The sequence below is a fragment of the Cetorhinus maximus genome, chromosome 7, assembly GCF_964194155.1.
Source record: "Cetorhinus maximus chromosome 7, sCetMax3.hap1.1, whole genome shotgun sequence".
Classification (NCBI taxonomy): Eukaryota; Metazoa; Chordata; class Chondrichthyes; order Lamniformes; family Cetorhinidae; genus Cetorhinus; species Cetorhinus maximus.
Window position 1 is genome coordinate 114,986,235 of NC_135885.1, and position 25,141 is coordinate 115,011,375.

General features: G+C 42.4%; 1 protein-coding gene across 2 annotated transcripts in view; it reads right to left on the reverse strand.

Annotated features, from left to right (window-relative positions):
- The window catches only part of LOC144682992 (glypican-5-like), a 1,265,567-nt gene that overhangs the window by 909,464 nt on the left and 330,962 nt on the right, over window positions 1–25,141 (reverse strand). For both annotated transcript variants that reach the window (XM_078545931.1, XM_078545930.1), the window contains exon 3: window positions 19,007–19,701. In XM_078545931.1, the coding sequence (XP_078402057.1) occupies window positions 19,007–19,701 (695 nt within the window). The remainder of the gene's footprint in view (window positions 1–19,006; window positions 19,702–25,141) is intronic.

Genomic DNA, 25,141 nt, shown 5'->3' on the forward strand with positions numbered 1-25,141 from the left:
AAAAAATGGCTTTCAGACTCTCGCCCACCTTCCACTGCCCAATGTATTATGTCAGTGGAGGCGGACTGAGTGCCTCCTTGTATTATGGGGACTGGGTTGGGGGTAGGTGAGAAAAAGGTGGGATAGCTACCCAATATATTTTACATGGCCCAGCCGCTGAAAGTTTCACAACAGCATTGATAAGGCGTGCACTTGTCCAGCAAGGGGGCTGTAAAATCCAGCCTCTTGAAACCTTCTCGCAGATTCCCAGTTGAGAACTCCTTCTGTAAGGTGTGCACTGTGTCAATATCTTGTGCTTACTAATGTGAAGTCAAGTGATGGTGTGTTCTCATCATCACACTCTTCTTAGTCTTCCTCCATTGCCTGGGGAGGTTGCACTTCTTGAGTAAAAGGACAAGGCTAATGTTATGGTTAGGGGAGGAGTGGAAAGTATGAGGTTTATTTTATGCCAACAGTGGGCTGAGGTGTGATAAGCAGGATTAGATATGAGGATGCCATTATCTTCAATCACATCAGCCTCGCTGTCGGCACAGCCTCACCAATAGCCCTTCCCAGTAATGGCCAGCACCATCTCCTCCATAGGAGTTACAGGATTCAGGCATGTCTCTCCCCCTCTAGTTAGTTCCTGCTGCCTCCACTTGTCCTGCAAGAGAGGGGAACAATGACAATGAGTGTCATGCCATCCACTTGGGTAATGTGACGGTTATGGTTGAATTGCTGTCAGCATGTGCAAGTTGTGAAATGTAAGCTGGGATTCTCTGTGCCCGCCGGCATCGGACGTGTTCGGTGGCATGAGCGGACAATATGGTGAAAAGGCCAAAAATCAGTTTCACGACATTGTGCAACCAATTTGCGATCGTTCACTCCACCCGCCGATGGTGGGTCGCCTTCCCTGCCATCGGATGTCGGGAACCTCAGTGAAATACATCATCATATAATTATAAGGCCAGCTCACCGGTCTCATCCCCCCCAGCTGCTGGATCGTCCACCCATGTCGACGGGAAAGTACGCCGACGTGTTTCACAACAGCATCTATAAGGCGTGCACTTGACGGGCTGCACTTCACTCGGGACTTCAAGGTTTGTTTGCCTACCTTGCTTCCATCAGCGCTCACAGTCATCAATGCCAGGCTTCACAGACTGCACCGCATCACTTTTAGGGGCACTCACGGGCAGGTCTCCACCTACCAGATCAGCCATATGTGGGTGGCTTTTCAATGGCTGCAGGGCAAGGTCTTGCTTAGGGAAGGGGGAGAAGTGGCTTCAGACAATGGAAGAGGCTGCAGGGTGAGGGCTGTACTGGGGAAGGAGAGTATCCCAGTGTGTGTGGTGGGGACACATGTTGATCTGTGCAAGTGGCCTCAAGATGGTGAGGGCTGAGGACGCAATCTCCAGAGGTGATGAGACCAGATGGACATGTGAGTGTATGTGTGTGAGAATGGGTGGTGATGTCCCTTGAGCTGACAGTGAGTGAGATGCCAGTGAATGTGTGATGGGTTTGAGTGTGTGAGTTTAGAGTGATGAAATGGTCGCCATACCCTGGCTGCATAGTTGGGATCATTCATCCTTAATCTGCATTGGATGGCCAACCTCTTCTGTGCAACATTGGCACTGAACACCACTGCCACCACCTACCAAGTTAGAGTGGTAATGTTGCTGCCCCTCCTGCGGCCAGAGGGTAGAGGACATCACAGTCGGCCTCCACGGCATCCAAAAGGTGCTCGAGGGCTGCAGTCTTCTTGCCTTTCAGAGTCATGTGTTCTTTGCTGCAGTCTTGGGCTATAAGCACTGAATGTGGCTGCACTTTAAAGATGGCGTCTGGCATGATGAAGTGGCGAGGTGATGGCGTGGCAGGTGAATCGGAGCCCGTCCACCATCGAAACAGCATGCATCCCGGGAGCGCATAATTAATGCCACGGGTTTGGGACAATACAACATGAAAAGCCGCCATTGCGGCCGGCAGATGAAACTTCATTTTACCCAACGACGACCGCACTTGGTGCAAATATGGGATGATTCCCCCTGTAGATATGAGGCTTACAACAATGTCAACTGTGTGAGGGTGGGGTGAAGCACAAGCATTTTAGGTATGAGTCCTGATTGATAGGGAATTTCGGCAGATGAGTGATGTTATAGTTATTGCAGCTGTGGATAAGGGTAGTGGTACAGCTGGTAGATGAATTCACTAACTTTGACCACTCTTGCAAGGTCATTAAACTTCTTGCAGCACTGCACGTTGGAGCTCAACTCCTGGCATTGATCTCTGTGGGTAGCTGCTCCTACTGCCTTTCCACTGTGTGTCTACAAAGGGACTCCCCCTCCTTTCCACTACCCCACCAAAACCTTGGTTCATCATTGGAAAACCTGGGTGTCCAGTCTCTCCCATGTTTAGCCTTTCTTTTGTCTTTCCCAGGTCAGATTTGGCTCACAAAGACCTAAGCGCCTACTTCAGCCATAATGCATCCACCCTTTAAGAGGTGCATGCTAGCTTCAAGTAGTGCTAGTAAGTTATACTGCTGATGCATGCAGCCAATGAACAGCATGGTTGGAGCTCATTGCACGTCGAAATTATGCTGATGAGTAGGCAACACAAAGGTGTCATACCGCCTGCATTACAGTGAATGACTGCAGGTCACATGAAGCCATGTGGACCATTAAATAAAAAAAATGCAGCATCTTTTACATTTGGTAGTCACTAATGCTAACAGTTCTTTAGTTGTAAACATGAGATACGTGTAGTATGAGGTCGGCATCCATTAACATTAATCTGAAAAATAGGCAAAAGCAAACCAACGGCTTCAAAAAATTCAGTTGGTGCCCAAACATTGCTGATAGCTCAAAAACAGTTGTGAATATAGGCCTTATAATATCTGGAGAAAGACTCTTGGACACCACTTGGAAGAAGCACTGAGGGGAGCAAGGGAAGAAAATGTACTCTCGGTGGGGGACTTGAATATCCATCATGAAGAGGGGCTTGGTAGCACCACTACTGATCAAGATGACCAAGTCCTGAAGGACATATCCGACAGGGCCTGCAGCAATTGGTGAGAAAACCAACAAGAGGGAAAAACCTGACACTGTCCTCATCAATCTACCTGTCACTGGTGCATCTATCTAAGACAGTGGAGTGACCACCGTACAGCCCTTGTGAAGACAAAGTCTCATCTTCACGCTAAACATACCCTCCATCGTGTTGTGTGGCACTACCACTGTGCTAAATGAGATACATTTAGAACAGATCCAGCAGCTCAAAACTGGACATCCATGAGGCACTGTGGGCCTTCAGCTGCAGCAGAATTGTACTCAACCACAATCTGTAACATCACAACCTGGCATTTCCCTCACCCTACCATTACCATCAAGCTGGGGGATCAACCCTGATTCAATGAAGAATGAAGGAGGGTCTGACTGTTACTGCAAGTACCAACCCTGTTTGGCATATCAGCCACAAATTTATTTGTAGGAGAAGTCACTCTGCTGATCCAGACTGTAAGATGACAGGAGCAGCAGCAGGCAAACCTAAAAATGAAGTGTCAACCTGGTGAAACTACAACACAGGACTTTACCTGTGTGCTAAAGAGTGGAAGCAGCATACGATAGACAGAGCTAAGTGATTCCACAACAAACGGATCATTCATGTATTTGCAGTACTTGCACATCCAGTTGTGAATGGTGATGGACAATTAAATAACTAATTGGAGGAGGAGACTCTGCAAATATCCCCATCCTCAATGAAGGGGGAGCCTGGCACATCAGTGTAAAAGACAAGGCTGAAGGATTTGCAGCCTTCAGCCAGAGTGCCAAGTGGATAATCCATCTCAGCCTCCTCCTGAGGTCCCCAGCGTCACGGGAAAATTCAATCTGTCAATTACCACACCATCAGCCTCCACTCAATCATCAGCAAAGGCAGCTTAACATCACCTTCTCAAGGGCAATTAGGCACGGGCCCACATCGATGAAAGGATAAGAAATCTCTGAAAATGCTGTTTTGGTACAAAGTTGTCATAAACTTTTGTACTGAGTCAGTTCTTCACTCCAGAAAGATCATAGACATCTATGTCCACATATATGATTCCAGGATTTTTCCCTTCACCACCTTACCTAGATGTCCACCTTTGTGTTGATCAATGACTGAGGAACTTCTTGACATCAGTTCTAAACGTGCCTTTTATTTGAATGAACTAGTATTCCATGCTCTTCTCTTGAAATTTAGTTTTAACCAATTTTCCGAATCTATCCCTTCCTTATTTTTTCCTTTTTTTAAAAACATCTCACTCATCTCCTTTCAAGGTTGAAAAGCCCAATTCAATGGGACATAGATATATCAGGAACCGGGGTCAGTAATTTAGCCACTTGTGTATGTTCCTCCCTTCAATTAGATCGAGTAGATTTACAGATGTAAGGCAGTCCCTAATGGTTCAGGATAGGTGCAAATCCTACCCGAGAAATTAGGTTGCAGTATCACTCAACAATCCTCATGAGCTCATTTGTTTTGTTATTCACAGTGAAAGGTGCAGACTCAAATCAGTCCAGGGGCAAACTAGAGAAAAATTGCATGCATGTCAAATTGAAAGGGACGAGGCCAATTAAAAAGGAAGAATTAAAAGAGGAGAACAAACATTTTGAAAGGCGCAGAAGGCATTTTTCCCCTGTCTTTGCTAAGCAGCAGGTGATTAATAAGTAGCAAGCAAACATGAAAGGAAAAGTAAACCTAAGTAAAGATTTAAGTCATAAAATGACATGGTAGCCCAGCACTCAACTCCTATTTGCCAGCTGTTGAAGTGACAGTGGTGCTGCATGACATACCCCCAAGGTCTTAGCAAGTGTGCAGCACCATCTCCACAGTATTCCGGTATGCCTGTACGGCAGTGCTGCTAAGTTTCATATCAAGCTGACTGTTATTATTCCTGCAAGTACCAACCCTATTTGGCAGATTAGCCACAAATTTATTTGTGAAAGTCACTCTGCTGATCCAGACCATAAGGTGACAGGTCTCTCACGAGATGTGCTTAGGACTACAAAATTACTTAACTGTACCTCGCGAGGAGGTCCAAACAGGCAGGCTGGCTTCTGATCATCCTGCTTAGCCTTCTTTCACACAGTATCAAAAAAAGCATGACATGCTGTAATTGGATGTTTCTGAAGATTCCATCCAGTACTATGTTTTGACCGGCATTCATATAATCGTATCATTTATCGTAATGACACAATGAAGAGTCTCCTGGTGCAGCTTCCTTTAAGAACAGGAACTGCCATCCACATTGGGCAGAATTTAATCCCCCTCCCTGAGGCATTTTTAGGGGTGGGGTGGCCATTTGATCGGGCGGGAGGGTGCAGGGTGAGGACCCAGCCGCTGTCCTGACGCCCCCTGATCAAGCTCCAAGTAGGAAAGGTGGAGGGCAGCCATCCCATCCAGAGGCCAATTAAGCAGTTATTTAAGGGCCACTTAAGGGCCCCATCCCACCACCGCTGGTTAGGCAGGGGACTCACCATCCAGGGAGGCTGTCCAGCAAGACATGTCAGGTTTGCTAGCAGGGTACTGGGGTGGGTTCCTTGTTCATGGGCTCTCTGTGCCCGATCAAGGGACCCAGCATCAGGAAGGGGGGCCTGCTAAAAGCCATTCTCTCGCCCTTGTTTCGGCCTTTCCCCTCCCCACTCTTGCTGGCGACCCCCCCTCCCCACCAACTCCAGCCTGCCCACACTCACCTCTGTCTGGGAATCTATGGACGATCCATCCTGCAGGCTCGAGTGCAATATCAGCAGTAGCCACCATTCCAGGTGGCAATAGCGATATTGCAGAGACAGCTCTCAGGGGTGGGATTTCTGCCCCACTGGGGCCTTAATAGGGTGAGAGGCCCAACACTGTCCAGGTAAGTGCCTGATTAACTGGAAATTGCTTTGGTTCTCCTGGAGAAAAGCGATGAGGGGTTTCCACCAATTGAAGAGACTGTGGTCGTACTCATAAAATTCCGCCCATTGTGTCAGCCAAGATACCAGGTATCAACAGAAAGGTATAAAGAACTTAGGGACAGGAGTAAGCCTTTCAACCCCTAAAGCCTATTCCACCATTCAATTACATCTGTACCTCAAACCTATTAACCCACTTTTGCTCCATATCCCCTAATACAATTACTGAAGAAAAATCTATCTTTTGAAATTTCCAATTTAAGAGGAGATCTAAACTTCCACAAGCCTTTGTGCAAAGAAGTACTTTCTAATATCACCCCTTTGTGGCCCATAAGGTTCTGAAATCCCCAGAAGAAGGAGGGTCTCCCTGTCAAATCCTCAAAACAGCTCAAAAAACTCAATTAGATCATCCGTTAATCTTCCATATCCAGGAAAATATAAGCCTGGCCTATGCAACCTCCCCTTATATCATTCTGGTGAATCTGATGAATATAATTAAGGCTGATAATGGCAGATTAGTCTCTCAGAAAATCAAGGGATATGGGAACTGTGGGAGGGAGAATGCCGTATCCCTACCTGAAAATTTTGACATCATTTGCATTCAACAGCACTCATTTTCACTCATTTAACATCAATTGCACTCAAAAGCAATCATTTAGCTATAATTTAACATTGCAAGTAGTGTAACTGACATCATTGTCATCAATTGCCCCACCTGCAGTGCTCAAACATTTGCAATTAGCAACATCACTTGCCTTGACCATTCAGACATCAAAAACGTTCATAGAGTTTATTTTCCATAATTCTGAATTGCAATTGCTTCAAACATCTTAAAACTGAGCTAACTTTAGAAAGATGCAGATTCTATTTTAACATAGGTTTTAATAAGCTAGTTTTATATTTTTCTTCATAATCTATAGTACAGCACAACACTGCCAGGCTCCACCAGCCCCGAATCCCCGCCCTGTGATTGCAGCAATTTTCTCCCCGCCACCCCCCTCCCGGAACAATTTTCTCTCCCACCACCCCCTTGGAGCAATTTTCTCCATCACTACCCCACCCCGGAGCAATCTTATCCCCTACCACCCCCACCGCAGAGCTATTTTCTTCCAACCAACTGCGAACTCCCCCAATCCCCCGCCAAGATTGCAATAGTTCTCTTCCCCTTCCTTCCCCCTTCTCTTCGCCCTCTCCTCTTTTTCTTCCCTCCCCTCTCTTCCACCTTCCCCCATCTCCTTCCAGCCTGCATGGGCGCAGGATGGCACTGAGAACAAGGCAGGCATTGAGTTGGGGAAGTTGGGGACTTGCGGGAGGGGGGGGAGCGGGTGCAGGGAGAGTCACCAGAGGGCAGGTGTGTTTGGGGCGGCCTAGAGTCCTGGGGCTCGGCAGCAGCCTGGAGTTTGGCAATGAGAGCGGGATTTGACTGGGTGGGGATGAGAACTTAGAGACTGGAGGTAGAGGACGTAAGAATTTGGAGACTGGGGAGAGAGAGGGGGTAGAAGTTCGGAGGCTGGGGGGTGGGGTTGAGAGTTTGGAGACTGGAAGGAGGGTGGGGAGAGTGTTTGAAAACTGTGGGGAGAGGGGGCAGAGAGAGTTTAGACCCTGAGACTTGGGGACTGTGGGGGGGACGGGACCGCTGGGGGGGTTGTGGAAAGTAAAGAGATTAAAATGAATTAAGAGCTGATGGGAATCTGGTGGTGATCTCAAGCATGTACTGAACAGTGGAAAGATTCTTTGGACTAAATGAAAAAAAACTGAACAAATTCAGATATTATTTAAGTAATTAATTTCCTTGTATTTTTCAATGCAGGTAGCTGAGCACATTTGCCACCTTTGAGCGCATTTGATAGCTTTGAGCACATTGGATAGTTTCGAGTGTACCCGAGTCCAGTTCTGATGAAGAGACATATGGACTCGAAACGTTAACTCTGTCTTCCTCTCCACAGATGCTGTCAGACCTGCTGAGTTTTTCCAGCAATTTTTGTTTTTGTTTCAGATTTCCAGCACCCGCAGTATTTTGCTTTTATCTGAGTGATAATTAAGACTGTTGAAAGGGCTTGTTATTGATCATTTGAGTTAAGACCTTAGTGTCCTTGGTATCTCAGTAATGATGCCAGTTCCAAAAATGAAATCCTTCCTTTCTCCCACGAGTCCTTTAGCCACACACTTTCCTGATCCACCCCATTCCCAATTCTTTTAACAGGTCAGCTCAAAGGATTTTCATTGTTCCCAGAAACAGAATTGGAAGCAAGAAAACTAAGAACCGGCATAAAACTTCATGAAAATCTAAGCGCTAGTTGGAAAAATAAATCTGAAATAGTGTTTTGTGAGAAAGCCCAGAAATGGCCCAAAAACACTTACCGTATCATCCTGTGCTTTTAAGTGACTTTCAATGTGAGCTGACCAGCCTTAGCAACTCTGAATGCTTATTTTCTGATGGGACTTCAAAAAGAAACATTTCTCCCCATCCTAATTAATCCAACGAGAACAACCCAACAATCCTCTATTGCTGATTCTAATTGTTTCTTAAATGATTCCAGGATGTTTTACTTCACTACTCTGAGGTCTATTCAAAGTTTTGAAGGCTCTGCACTTGCAGCTCCTGAGATCCACCCTAAATTTATCTTCGACAAGTTTAAGCCCTGCTCCCTTATCGTAATGTCACTTTTTAATTTAAAGTAGACTTCCTTTGGCTATTTATCTTTTCCTCATCTGCCTCCAGGTCTTCTGTTTGTCGGAGATAGTTGAGCTCCTGCAGGCAGGTATGATTTAAGAATCTGAGGAAGCAGCTCACTGTGCATACAAAATTAACAGGAGATCAGAAAATCCGCTGAAGAGAGTGCAGCAATATTTGGCAAGCATAAAGCTTACCTCACCATCACAGTGCTCAGTTTTCATCCAGAAGGGAAACTTTACCCTGGTGTTTGTATTGAAAAGGTCAATTCAAATTGTAAACAATTTACAGACTCAAGGTAAAGTGTAAGAACATAAGAATAGAAGAAATAAGAGGAATAGGCCATTTGGCCCATTGAGCCCACTCTCCCATCTAATAAGATCATGGTTAAGCTGAATGCGGCCTTAATTCCACTTTCCCGCCTGCCCACTATAAACCGCGACTCCCTTGTCAATCATATATCTCTCTAACTCAGCCTTGGATATATTCAATGACCAATCCTCCACTGCTCGCTGAGGAAGAGAATTCCAAACACTAACGATCCTCTGAGAGAAGAAATTTTTCCTCATCTCCATCTTAAATGGGAGGCCCCCTACTTTTAAATTGTTACCCCTAATTTTAGGGCAAACATCCTCCCAGGACCTACCCTGTCAAGAACCCTCAGAATCGTATATTTTTCAATATTTTGTTTTTGAGTCCTATTTATCATTTGAGTTAAGACCTTAGTGTCCTTGATATCTCAGTAATGATGCCAGTTCCAAAAATGGGAAGGGTAAAACTCCAAGAAGTATGACTAATGGGAAACAAAGCAGCAGGTTAGCGTGTGGGGAGGTGGATTCAACTTCATGGAAAATTATGAAAAATCTGAAAAGAAAGAAGAGCCCAGGAGAGGCTATTAAAGTCTCCAGAACACAAAATAGGACAGAGTGTTTGGAAAGGGCTAGGAATCTAACATCAAGCGCATCAGATAAAGGGACGACAGTGAGAAAGGGGACGGGAAATACAGGACTGAAGGTATTGTATCTGAATGCACGCAGTATACGAAATAAGGTAAATGAGCTTGTGGCGCAGATTGAAATTGGCAGGTATGATGTGGTGGGCATTACGGAGACATGGCTGCAAGGGTTTCAGGACTGGGAGCTAAATATCCAAGGATATACATCCTATTGAAAAGATAGGCAGGTTGGCAGAGGGGGTGGGGTTGCTTTGTTAGTAAGAAATTAAATTAAATCTATAGCAAGAAATGATGTAGGGTCAGATGATGTAGAACCTGTGTGGGTAGAGTTGAGGAACCGCAAAGGTAAAAAAACCATAATGGGAGTTATGTACAGGCCTCCGAACAGTAGTCAGGATGTGGGGCACAAGATACACCAGGAGATAGAAAAGGTGTGTAAGAAAGGCAAGATTACAGTGATCATGGGGGATTTCAATATGCAGGAAAATCAGGTTCCTAGTGGATCCCAAGAAAAGGAATTTGTGGAATGTCTACGAGATGGCTTTTTGGAGCAGCTTGTGGTGGAGCCCACTAGGGAACAGGCAATTCTAGATTTAGTGATGTGTAATGAGGCAGATTTGATAAGGGAGCTTAAGGTGAAGGAACCCTTAGGAGGAAGTGACCATAATATGATAGAATTTATCCTGTAATTTGAGAGGAAAAAGCTGGAATCAGATGTAAAGGTATTACAGTTGAATAAAGGCAACTACAGAGGCATGAGGGAGGAGCTGGCCAGAATTGACTGGGAGATGAGCCTAGCAGGAAAGACAGTGGAACAGCAATGGCAGGAGTTTTTGGGAGTAATTTGGGAGACACAGCAAAAGTTCATCCCTAGGAAGAAGAAGCATACTAAAGGGAGGACGAGGCAACCATAGCTGACAAAGGAAGTCAGGGACAGCATAAAAGCTAAAGAGAAAGCATACAATGTGGTGAAGAGCAGTGGGAAACCAGGGGATTGGGAAGCCTACAAAGACCAACAGAGGACAACTAAAAGAGAAATAAGGAGGGAGAAGATTAAATATGAGGGTAAACTAGCCAGTAATAAAAAAGAAGATTGCAAGAGGTTTTTTAGATATATAAAGGGTAAGAGAGAGGCAAAAGTGGACGTTGGGCTGCTGGAAAATGACGCTGGAGAAGTAGTAGTGGGGAACAAAGAAATGGCGGAGGAACTGAATAGGTACTTTGCGTCAGTCTTCACAGTGGAAGACACGAGTGACATCCCCAAAGTTCAAGAGAGTCGGGGGGCAGAGGTGAGTATGGTGGCCATTACCAAGGAGAAGGTGCTAGGAAAACTGAAATGTCTGAAGGTGGATAAATCACCTGGACCAGATGGATTACACCCCAGAGTTCTGAAGGAGATAGCAATATTGTGAGCAATTTTGGGCCCCGTATCTCAGGAAGGATGTTCTGGCCCTGGAGACAGTCCAGAGGAGGTTCACGAGAATGATCCCAGGAATGAAAGGCTTAACATATGAGGAACGTTTGAGGATTCTGGGTCTATACTTGATGGAGTTTAGAAGGATGAGGGGGGATCTGATTGAAACTTACAGAATACTGAAAGACCTGGATAGAGTGGACGTGGTGAAGATGTTTCCATTAGTAGGAGAGACTAGGACCCGAGGGCACAGCCTTAGAGTAAAGGGAAGACCTTTTAGAACAGAGATGAGGAGAAATTTCTTTAGCCAGAGAGTGGTGAATCTATAGAATTCATTGCCACAGAAGGCTGTGGAGGCCAGGTCATTGAGTGTATTTAAGACCAAGATAGATAGGTTCTTGATTGGTAAGGGGATCAAAGGTTATGGGGAGAAGGCGGGAGAATGGGGTTGAGAAACTTATCAGCCATGATTGAATGGCGGAGCAGACTCGATGGGCCGAATGGCCTAATTTCTGCTCCTATATCTTACAGTCTAATATGATCACCTCTCATTCTTCTAAATTCCAATGAGTATAGGCCCAACTTTCTTCTTTAGACAAACCCTTCATCCCAGGAATCAGCTTAGAGAATCTTCTCTTAACTTTTCCCAATGTAAGTATATCCTTCCCTAAGTAAGGTGACCAAAACTCTATTCAGTACTGTATGTGTGGTCTCACCGATATCCTGTACAGTTGTATTAAGAGATCCCTACTTTTATACTCCTGTGCCCCCAACCCCTTGCAATAAAGGCTACCATTTGCCTTCCTAATTACTTGTTGTACCTGCATGCTGACCTTTTGTGATTCATGTACAAGGACCCCCAAATCCCTCCTTACTGCCGCATTCTGTAGTCTATTTTCATTGAAATAATATTCTGCCTTTCTATCCTTCCTACCAAAGTGGACAACCTCACACTTTCCCATATTATTTTCCATCTGCCAAATTTTTGTCCACTCATTTAACCTATCTATATCCCTTTGCATACTCTTTGCATCCGCCTGACAACTTGCCTTCCTACCCATCTTTGTATTGTCAACAAATTTGGTTACAATATAGTCAGTCCCTTCATCCAAGTCATTAATGTAGATCATAAATAGTTGACGCTCCAGCAGTGACACCTATAGCACTCAACTAGTTACGGTTTTCCAACCTGAAAATGATCCATCTATCCTGACACTCTGTTTCCTGTTAGTTAGCCAGTCCTCTAACCATGTTAATATATGATCCCTAACACCATAAGCTCTCGTCTTGTGTAGTGACCATTGACGTGGCACTTTATCAAATGTCTTTGGAAATCCAAATACACCAGGATGGCATGCGAGCGCAAGTCTGAGATGCTTGAGCATGAAATAAAATGTGTTGATGTCGGCCATGCGTGCCGACGTCAATGCACATTCTCGTGATATTTAGGTCAGCGGACGCGCGCCGGAGCTGGCAGTGCACCCACCGACAACTAAAAGGCCTATTAAGGCCTTTTGTGCTGAACTTTTCACTGCCCGTTCAACCTAACAGTTGACAGGCAGGCAAAAAGACCAAGCGGCCTTTGCGTTTTTTTAGAAACCTCATCCACGGGTGGGATGAGGTTTCCTAAAGCCAATAAAATAAAAATTTTATACTTGAATTAAAAACATGTCCCTGCTCATGTGACAGTCACATGAGGGGACATGTTTTATGATATTTTTATGTTGTTCATTAGCTTTTTTAAACAGCACTTCATCTCCCTGAGACAGCTCGCCCTCCTCCCCCCACCCGTACAGGCAGCGCTGACACTGCCGCTTGCGTTCCACATTGGCGAGCCTTAATTTGCCCACCCATGTAAAATTGCGGTGCGGTGCTGATCGCAGGCGGTGGTCAACTTCCCAACCGCCCCTGCCCGTTCCCACCAAGCACCCCCACCAAGGGCAAAATTCTACCCCACATAGACTAGTTCCCTTTGTCCACCCTTCTTGCTACATCCTCAAAGAACTCTAATAAATTTGTCAAACACGATTTTCGTTTCACAAAACGATGTTGGCTTTGCCTGATAGTATTATGATTTTCTAAATGTCTTGCTACCAACTCCATAATAATGGATTCCAGCATTTTCTCAACGACAGACGTTAGACTAAATGGCCTATAGTTTCCTATTTTCTGTCTCTCTCCTTTCTCGAACAGAGGTTACATTTGCAGTTTTTCAATCTGCTGGGACCTTTCCAGAATCCAGGGAATTTTGGAGGATTACAACTGATGAATTCATTGCCTCTGCAGCCACTTCTTTTAAGACCTTATGATGCAGGCTATCTGGTCTAGGGGACATGTCAGTCTTAATTTCCCTTAGTCTTCCCATGACTTTTTTGCTCGTAATAGTGATTATTTAAGTTCCTCCCACCCTTCTATCTCTTGATTTTCTTCTATTCTCGGGGTGCTTTTTGTGTCTTCTGTAGTGAAGGTGGATACAAAATATTTGTTTAAAAGCTCTGTCATTTCTTTATTTCCCATTATTAATTCCCCAGTCTCATCCTCTGAGGGACCAATGCTCACAAATAAAAATCAGGCTAACCAAAGTCCATTGAACAGAAGAAACTGCAGGCCCAACGAATAGGGTGAACTTCACAGTTATGATACAGCACTGGTATAGAAAACTACATATCCAAATTTACCTATGACACAAAGATAAGCGGTATTGTAAGCTATGTAGATGGAAGCATAACATTACAATGAGATATTGATAGATTAAATGAATTGACAAAACTTTGGCAACATATGCAAATGTGAATTCATCCACTTTGAACCTAAAAGGATCGAACAGGGTACCCTGCATCATGAAAAGCTAGAAACAGACCTGGGGATCCAAGTACATAGGTCATTAAAATGTTATGGATAGGAACAGAAAATAATCAAAAAGGCCAATGGAATCTTGAGCTTTATATCTGAAGGGCTAGAATATAAGGGATAGAAGTCCTTCATCAGCTATACAAAGCTCTGGCTACACCACATCTAAAGTATCATGAACAGTTCTACCACACCTTCAGAAAGATATATTGACCTTGAAGGGGAGTGCAGTGAAGGATCACCAAATTGATATCTGGATTCTGAGGGTTAAATTACAAAACAAAATTAAGCAAACCAAGGCTGTATTCCCTGAAATTTAGAAGATTAAGGAGTGATTTAAAGAAAATATTAACATAATGAGGGGAACAAAAAGGGTGGGTAAAGAAAAATTGTTTCCACTGCTAGGGGCTAGGACAAGGGGACTTAGCAGACCTTTTAGGAGTGAAATTAGGAAACACTTCTACGCACAACGAGCGGTAGAAGTCTGGAATTTTTTCCTGCAAATTGCAATTGATGCTCGGTCAATTGTTATTTTTTTAACCTGAGATTGATAGACTTGTTTATCCAAAGGTGTTAAGAGATAATGGGGAAAAAGCATGTATATGGAGTTAGGTCACTGATCAGCCACGATACCACTAAATGGCGGAACCTAGCTCGAGGGGCTAAATGGATCACTCCTGTTCGTAAATTCCTATGTTCCTAAACTTTGCATATCTGCGCTGATATTAATTGATTTTAAATTCCTCACTCTCATTAATCCCTTGGTTCCCCACTATTTTTGGTATGCTCTTTTTGTCTTCTACTATGAAGATTGATACCAAATATTTATTCAATGCCTCTGCTATTTTCTTATTACCAATTTAATTTCTGCTGTCTCATTCTCTCTATGACCAGCAACTACCTTTGCTATTTTTTTCTTTTTTTACATATGTGTAGAAGCCCTTACAATCTGTTTTCATAATTCTTGTGAGTTTATTCTTGGAATCTATTTTTCTCCTTTCATCAAATTTTTGATCGATATTTGCTGGTTTCTAAAACACTCCTAGCCCTCCTGCATAGTACTATTCTTTGCAACATTATAAACCTTTTCCATTAATCTAATACTATGCTTAACTTCTTTAGTCAACCATGGATGAATCACTTCTCCTGGGAATTTTTTGTTTCTCAATGAATGGTATTTTCATTCAGAATTTTGAATTAGTCCTTTAAAACTTTTCCATTACTTATTTCTCATCATATCTTTTTATCTATTTTCCCGATCAACTTTATCTAACTAACCCCTTATGACTATGTCATGAACTTAAGTTAAGCTTAAGATGCTTATTTTGGACTTTAACAAGTCATTCTTAAATATAACATGAAATTGTGTCCACCACCACATCTCAAGAACAATTAGGGATGGGCAACAAATGCTGGCCTTGCCAGCTGTTAGCTAACCAATGCTAATATGTTATCCCCTACTTCTCTGCCTCAGCTCTTCTGCTGCTGAAATCCCCATTCACACCTTTTCTACCTTTAGACATATTCCAAGACGCTCCCAATATTCTACCCTCTGAAAACTTAAGGTCATCCAAAGCTCTGCTGCCTATGTCTTAACTCACATCAATTCCTGTTAACCATTACCCCTGTGCTCGGATGCCTCCCTGTCTTTATTTTTAAATTATCATCCTTGTTTTCAAATCACTGCATGTCCTCACCCCTCCCTATCTCTGTAATCTCCTCCAGCCCCACAACCTTCTGAGATACCTGCGCTCATCTAATTTTCACCTCTTGAGCATCCCCACTGCTGGCCATGCCTTTGGTTGCCTAGGTCCTTATCCTTGGAATTCTTCCCCTACACCTCTCTGTCGCTCTACCTTGCTTTCCTCTTTTATAAAGCACACCTTAAAACCTACCTCTTTGACCAAGTTTTTGATCATCTGACTTAATGTGGCTTACTGTCATGGTTTGCTTTATAACCCTCCTGCATATGGGATGAGAAGCCAGTTGAGGATGTGCTTCTCCTACCAGGAGATCTGCCGTCATGGTATTTACGTTTATCTGTCTTGTGCCATTCTCACACATCCGTTGTAGCTCATCTGCAACCGTTCTGTGACGTCCATTATACAACTATACCTAGGTAGACCCTTCTTTCTGCTGCCCTCCATTTTGGTCTCTAGAAAAGATTGCTATAGCTTTCCAGCTTTGATCAAATGGCCAAAATACTGACATTTCCTTTTCTGGATGTCACTTTTTAAGAGCTCTTTTTGCTCTTGCAATTTCAAGCACCTCTTAATTTGTCTTCTAGCCTGTATATGGAGTTTTAAGCATACACTTCAGCATCCACATTTCAAAAGCCTTTATTTTCTCCCACAGATCTTTCATTATTGTCCAGATTTCTGAGGCATACAAGAAAGCATGTAGAATCTTATGAGTTTTCTTTTCATTATGGATTTTTTTGTTGTTAACACATCCTTCAACTTCACAAAATTATTTCTGCCTATCTCTATCTTTCTGATTTTGGCATCGGATCTGCCATCTTCTGTTATCATTTGGTCTAAATAGACAAACTTGTTCCAGTGTGACATCATCCACTTCAATCTTCACTCTAGTTTCTTCTCATGTATTATTTCTAACTACCACTGTTTTTATCTTTTTGTTGTTCATCTTAATCCATATTCTAAACTTCTAGATTTTACTTGATCCAGAATGTTTTGCAGGGCTCCTTCTACTAAAGGCACCATAAAATGTAAGTTGTGTTGGTGTTTTCAATTAAACTGACCACACCATTTTCCTTTACTGTCTTCTGTGATTCACCTCCACTCCTATTAACCCTAATGAACTTAGCATGTTTGCAATAATTTCTCCTCTCATGTTCTCATTGTCACCTCTGGCATTCCTGAAAGTTCCACTCCTATTCTCATCTCTCTTCAGCAACAATTAGTATACACAAGATGAGCTTCAACATGTACAACATTTATCCTCTTTACCTTTCTGTCAGCTCCTTCAATTCCATAATTGTTGCTGTGCTATCTAATTGCCTGTCTGACCAGAAAATCATGGATAAATTACCATTTCCTTCAGTTTGCAAAACCAAAAGCATCCTGTTCAGTTTGAAAAAGAAAGACTTGAATTTATATAGCATTTTCACCACCACCGGATGCCTCAAAGCACTTCCATTGAAGTACTGCTAAAGTGCAGTCATTGTTCTAAAGTAGATTTATGCTTAAAATGCCATACCTTACCTGATTCCATCACCCTTCCCCAGCTGCTTTCTTATCCTGAATCTGATGATACACAACCTTGGAGCCTTACATGACCTTGGAATAAACTTCACACTCTACATCCAGTCAATCATATATTCATTTACAGAACACCAGCTGCTGCTTCTTTACCTTATGCCCGCCTCTCACTATCAAAATCCTCATTCACTTCTCTATTAGGGTTTATATTTTCAGCATTATCCCAGCTGACCCCTTGACCTTCATCACAAACTCTAATCAAAACTCCAATCTCTATGATTAATCCCAAACAAATTCCAAAGACCCCAGTTTACCACATCCTCTACTGGCTTCTCATCCCATCTTTAGAAATCTCTCCTTAGACTTACGCTACTGATCCTGAAATATATCCAGCTCACACACTCTGGTATTTAGCATTAATATTAATTTATGCATGCCCTTCCCCAGCAGTTAATAACATAGCCTGCCATTGTCACATTACTATACAGCCTGTTAATAATGACTGCCATTTTAAACATGTGCAAATGTATTTTGTTTTAAAGCACAACACTTCAAAATTAATCATTTCCAAATCCCTTCAATGAGAAAGAAATCAAAAAGCCCAAAACGTGATAAGGAACTTGGAGAGGGATACTTAACATGACATTCCAATGTTGACTATTTAAATGCTGGGATGAATTCTTTGCTTTAAATTAATTAATGCTAAAGTGGCAATAAAGTACAGAAAAATATCATACAAATGCATCTGGTGTCTGTCCACAAATTTCAAAAATAACAATTTTGATGCTTCAATTTTACTTTATCTATGAAAGATACAGCATTGTTGGAGGGAAAGAAGTGATTTCACTTGTCGGCAATGATGCTGATGTAAACATTTTCAACAATTAAAACCAGAAATCTGACATTTATGGAACCTGAATAATGCATACAAAGCCACCATTGAACTAAATTTAGGGAAAATTATATAGTAAAAGAAGAAGTCACACAAATCATAGCATATTAAAGTAAATGTACATATACATTCAGTTTGTCAAACAATAAAAGCCATATTTAAATGCTTGGCAAAGTATTTAAAATTTAAGCTATTGTATTAATGTTAGGTTGACAGACAGATGGAAAAATGGATAGCACCATAACAGAAAACTCTCCGACCATAACTTGCACAATAGCCTGGGGAATATTACTGCATTGTAGAACTTTAAGCAAAAATTTAAAAAAGGGAACAATTCAACATTTACCTTGCTCTTACAATTACTCTCATTCTCTCATAAAACATTCAGTGGTCTGCTGAAGTCCTAAGTCCCAATTTAGCTTTAGGAGTAATTGATGTTACATTAGGAAGAAAAACCTTAATTATATGAATATTTTGCATAAAGGAATTCAATACTCCTCAAAATGAGAAAGCCCTAATGGGTAAATTAAGACTTCAATTTTCTGCACTCTGTCACAGTGTGTACACAGCCTCAGTGAGAAGTTTTGCTTCCTCCCATATTACACATGAATATCAAACAGCATTTGCAAATCCAATAGTATCAAGACTTCCCACACCAGCCACCTATGACCTTGATGAGTGGGATTTCTGAGCCTAACTATCTTTCATTATGAATGCTTTGAGAGATGGAACTGGAGGAGAATTGCTGAGAATGAGAATGAGAGAGAAGTGGAAAAACAGAGATACATATACACACAAATACAGACAGAGAGGTTGCAGAAAGAGACATACAAACTGAGAGACAGGGGGACATAGAGAAGAGAACTGAAAGAACAGAATTGAATTTCTCTACAAGCAAATTTTTTGATGTTTTTAGTCTCTGCTCTGTATTTAAGACAGTACTGAAACTAAAGAAAAGGTTGATCTGAGAGTTGTTTGGGATGTAGCTGTACAATATAGGTAATTTTATACAATTCTGTTTAACCATAGAACAAAGATCTATGTTGTCTGTTTTGGTGCACAGATAAAATTGAAAACTTATTGCAAAGACTCACCATTGCTGACAATTTAGGCCCATTGATTTGTGCATTCATAATCGCATCATTCACTGATGAATGGAGATTCAGCAAAACTTGTTCTATATCATAAGTTCCCTGTATTCCATTCGACAGTTCCTCCAGTGATCTGATGTATTCCCGCCAGTGTAGGTCAATTTCTGCCATATTAGCAAGGCATCCTCTCATCACATTCAGGCAATAGCCCATGCATGGCTTACGATTAGTCAAGCCATGGCAATGGGAACAGAACTGCATCTTTAGCAGAGCTCTGCTGCACTCCTTTGTGTACTGCAAGTGATCAGTTGTGTTAATAACTTCAATTCCTAAATTTAAGGCCTGCAGGAACGTATGACTAGCCATTAGAGATTTCGCCATTTGAGTTGTTATTAATTTTGGAAGATGACCAAATGGATTTAGGTCCTTCCTTGCCATCCGTACACATTCTGCAAAGTCCGGGGAGATGTCAGTAAGGGCAGGATTGATTAGATGATTATAGACCAATGGAAAGAGACTATCAAAAAATCTATTTATAAATTCATCAACATTTATCTCCGAGCCAAAAACGAAGAGTGCAACGTCAGTAAAGAGTTCTCGAATTGGTGCAGCTGTCTGAAAGGCCATGTTCCGGTAGGTCGTTCTGAACAGCATCTTTGTGTTGTTCTCGGCATGGTGAATGATATTCTGAAATGTCTCTGCAATAAAATAGACAAACAGTTAAATCATTCAGTTCCGATAATTTCACAATCTGACAATATAGAGGTGATTCATTTTTATCCTTCCTCCATGTTCTGTACAAGTGTTCTACTTGGATAACAGCTGACAAGTTGGATTCAAAGCTATCTTAAAATACCTTTTCCAAACTCAGTGGAGGCTAGAATATGAATCAATAGGGCACAGTCTGGAATCCAAATTCCAGCTGGCATTCCTTATAGATTTGCTTTTTCGTATTCCCTTTCAAACACACTGTGGACATTCTCCATCATTTGTAAAGCACTACCGCTGTGCTAAATGGGATAGATTCAGAGCAGATCTAGCAACTCTAAACTAGATATCTGTGAAGTGCTGTGACCATAAGCAGCAGAATTGTATTCAGCCTGTAAGTAATATGCAAACCTCACAGGTTTGGTATATCCCTCACTTTACCATTACCAACAAGACATAGGGTTGCCAACCCTCCCGGATTGGCCTGGAGTCTCCCGAAATTGAAGATCAAACACCAGGACACTTTTGTGTGCAACCTTGGAGAAAAATCATTGAGACATTAAGAAAATGTTTTTTTTTTGTCATTTTCTTTGAACATTTCTCTTTATCAAATATAAAAATATTGAAAATGGGGAAAAAAGGCTGTTTGGCTGACAGTCAAGCATCATCAAATTTGATAATGAGTCTTTTTCCTTTCCAATTGGCATAGGAAGGCAGTATGTCACAAGGATGGATATGATGGCCAACTAATGGCTGAAGCATGGGGACAAGTCATGCAAAGAAACATCCAGGAATATACTTAATCACAGTTGGCAACCCTATCAAGACAGGAAACCAACTCTGAGAAGTGTAGATAACATCCCAGAAGCAACACTAAGCATGGGTAAAAAAAACATTAGATGCCAAATTGTGAAACTACAACACAAGACTACATGCATGCCAAACAGCAGAAGAAGCATGCTATAGACAGAGCTCATTGATCCCACAACCAACAAATCAGATAAAAGTTCTGTAGTCCTACCATAACCTGTCGCAAAAGGTAGTGGGCAATTAAACAACTAACTGGAGGAAGAGGCTCCACAAACATCCCCATCCTCAATGATAGGGGAGTCCAGCATGTCAGTGCAAAGGACATCTTAGGGGATACCACTGATCAGAAATTAATTAGGCCAGCCATATAAATATTGCGGCTATAAGAGCAGGTCAGAGGCTAGGAATCCTGTGGTGAGTAACTCACCTCCTGACTCCCCAAAGCCTGTCCACCATCCACAAGGCACAAGTTAGGAGTTTAATGTAATACTTTCCACTTGCATGGATAAGTGCAGCTCCAACACTCAAGGAGCTCACCATCATCCAGGGCAATGCAGCCCACTTGATTGTCACCGCATCCACCTCCTTAAACATACACTCCCTTCACCACTGGCACAGTGGTAACAGTGTGTACCATCTACAAGATGCACTGAAGCAATGTGCCAAAGCTCCTTCAAAGGCAATGTCTACACTTGGAACCTCTACAGCCTGGAACAATAAGGGCAGCAGACAGATGGGAACACCATATCATTCTAACTTGGAGCTATATTGCCATTCTTTCACTGTCACTGGGTCAAAAACCCAGCCCAACAGTACTGTGAGTGTAGCTACAGCATATGGACTGCAGCAGTTCAAGAGGGCAGTTACATCACCATCTCAAGGGCAATTAGGGATGGGCAATAAATGGTGGTCTTGCCAGCGAGGCTCACATCCCATGAATGAAGAAAAAAATCATACTTAACAAAAAGTTTAAATGTTATATTGGAAATTAATACACATTAAATTCACAGAATTACAGAATTGTACGGCCCAGAAGCAGAATACTCGAACCATTGTGTCTGCATCGGCTCTCCGAATGAACAATTCACCTAATTCCAATCCCCTGCCTTCTCCCTGTAGCCCTGCACATTCTTCCTTTTCAGATCGCAATTCTCTCTTCCTCGACTGCACCTGCCTCCAACACACTCTCAGGCAGTGCATTCCAGATCTTAAGCACTCGCTGTGTGAAAAAGTTTCTCCTCACAACTTCATTGCTTCTTTTACCAATTATTTAAATCTGTGCCCTCTCATCCTTGATCTTTCCACTATTGGGATCAGTTTTTCCCTATATACGCTATCCAGACCCTTCATGATTTTGAACACATCTATGAAATCTCCTCTCAATCTTCTCTTCTCCAAGGAAACAGTCCCAACTTCTCCAGTCTATCTACACAACTGAAGTTCTTCATCCCTGGAACCATTCTCGCGAATCTTTTCTACACTCTCTCTTAATGCTTTCACATTTTCCCTAAAGTGTGGTGCGCAGAATTCGATACAATACTCCAGTTGAGGCTGAACCAGTGTTTTATATTAGTTTAACATAACTTCCTTGCTCTTGTACTCTATGTTCCTACTATTAAAGCCTAAGATACTGTATCTAGGATACTGTATGTTTTATCATTTGCTCTCTCAACCTGTCCTGCCACCCTCAATGACTTATGCAAATATACACCCAGGTGTCTCTGCTCCTGCAACCCCTTTAGAATTGGACCCTTTATTTTATGTTATCTCTCCGTGTTCTTCCTACCAAAATGAATTACGTCACACTTCTCTGCATTGAATTTAATCTACCACTTGTCCACCTATTCCACCAACTTGTCTATGTCCTTTTGAAGTTCTACACTATCCACTTCAGAATTCACACTTTTTTCAAGTCTCGTATCACCCACAAATTCTGAAATTGTGCCCTGAAATTTATGCCATTAGGTGAATGTTTCAAAATTCTCTTGGACATAAATTTCATTGCAAGTTGAAATTAACCAGTTCCAAAGACATGTTTGGTGCATAAATAAATACCCATTTATGTCATGGTGCTGTCCTGAAAATGGAACTGGATGAAAATATAAGTTTTATTTTAAAACACAAAGTTGCATGCCCAAAGACATTACATAACAATATTAACAACAATGAGTATGGAAGTATGAACATGTGATGAACCATTAAGTGCAGACAATTGCCTGTGTTTAATTTATCTTACCATGCAGGGCTATTCGTAAAATCCATTATTGTTTTAAATAGCAATAACCTAATCTCAAATAACTGGCTGAGTTTTTGTAAACATTAGCCTTGACCCTTCTTACAACATCAAACATATTTTGTTAGTACTCTGGTACCTTGTGCAGCCAGCTTTACAGTTCACTGTGCAACAGTGAACCTACCGTGACCTTTTGATGTCTAATTGCATGTCAAAACTCACTACTTGTAGTCAAGTTGGGGCCTTCGTAAGGGCAGATTAACAGATGAAGTCCATGAAGGAAGCCACACATATTTTTCATACAACTTTCTCTACGTATGTCTACAAACATACATTTTCTAACAGCCAAAGACTTATTGCAAGCTCACTTTTGGGCTCATCCAGTGGCTATAATGAAGCAGAAGTCTGTTACAGTCACAGTTTGAACTCAAGGGTTCAGCTGCATAGCTTAATCTGTCAACAAACTCAACAAGAAAGTGTTATCTTACATTTAGTTTACTTTGATAATTATGCCATTCACTATTGTGATTACTCGGTTAGAGGTTGACTGGAACAGGAATTTAATGTTGAATTCCAGCGACACCAAGAAAGGCACTGCAGAGTTCATCATTTTCTTATGACACTATCTGAATGTTAGCATGTCCTGACAGCATATTCAGGAAGCTGTCCCCTATTCTATTGAACATAAATCCCCCTGACACAAACTTTGATGTTTACCATTAGTCATGTATCTGTATATTCATCAAAGGTATAATTAGGCTGACGGCACTACAATATCATTCTGAACTGAGAGCGCAGCAATCAGTTCATTGTGTTAGGGTGTAAGATTATTTGCTCAAATTTGCATTGACATTATACAGGCAGTCATTTTGTTCCTTGCTAGTCAATGTGAATTCTTTTGAAATAAAATATAACATGTAAATTAAGATAAGACACTTTGAGAAATATTGAGCTATATTGCACCAAGGTGTCAAAAAAAGATCCCGGCCTCAATAAAAGCACAATGTCATATTGAAAACTATGGGTGAAATTTTTCGAAATTGGCCTGCTCATGGTAGTGGGGACAGCAGTGGGGACTCGGCCCTAACAGACTTCTTGGAATTGCAGACAGGCAGGAAAACATCAGAGGTTGTCCGCAGACCGGACTGAAGGATGGAGGAGTTCGTCCATATTCTGTCTGCAATCATGGCTCTGGCATGCGAGCGCATTGAAATCTCCATTGAAAGGGTGGCAGCCGCCTTGGAAACCCAGGTCCAGCAGCTTCTGCTGGATTTGCGCTTAGACCTGCACACCGTCACTCTGTCCATGGGTGCATTTCGGCAGAGGCTAGGCAAGAGGGAGACCAGGCACCTCGACCTTCCTTCGGGTGACCCTAGTAGTCAAGCAATCAGGAAGCGGCCATCCGCTACCCAAATGAAGGAGGAGTGCCAGCCAGGCACCCAGGAGCAACCACCTAGGACACTCCAAGGATGACCTGCTGCTCCAACTCCCCTCTGCCAGTGACCCCATCAACTCCAGCAGGTCAGGCCGAGGGGGGTGCACCTGAACCTCAGCAGGAGACTCTTAACAGGCCAGAGGTGTCAAGACCTTGGGCCACCAGAGGACGCCCGCCAAAGTCATCTCAGACAACAGGGCATAGCAGTCAGCAGGCTGCCTCTACCTCAGCTGCGGAATTCGAGACTGCACCTGGACATAGCAGTAGGGTTAGAAAAATTGAAAAGTATTGAATGCACACTGGTGGCACGAGTGTTCACTCATTGTATGCAGTTATCTTTTTTGTAAATATATGTTGACTCTATCCAGCTCCAAGTGCCATGGGTTCCATTTTTATTCGATTTGCTTTAATGTTTCGCAGTCATTTAAGGGTCCAGAATGTTGCCCCCCAGTGTAATTCCATCAGGATATTCATTTGCACAAATTCGCACATTTTCATCTGAGTGAATAATCTACAATTTCACATTAGCAACAGCAGGCAATGCACATCATTTGTGACTGTGCTGCCTGGCCAAAACACCAGCAGGTAACCATGCTTTGGCCTCAGGCTCATCGAGGCTTTTGATTTTACTGTTGCTATTGCGCTGATGTCTGTTCTTGAGAATGGCACGAGTAATTGTCGCAACTTACATTAAATTTTTATGTTTAATGTGTTGTTCAGAATGACTTATATTGTGTGAGAAACTGTTTTTGAGAACTGTAATGTCAGCCTTTGAAGTCCAGAGAGCTGCATGCCTCTGTGCAGGAAGATGTAGTGTCTGCGTTTAAGGCTGAATCCCCTCCTTGTTAAGTTCTCATTCTCTGCATGCATGATGCTGAACTAGCCAAGTAAGGATACATCAGGCATCTTTGACTTGAATGCACGAGGGATTAGAGTATTTCATTTAAAAGGT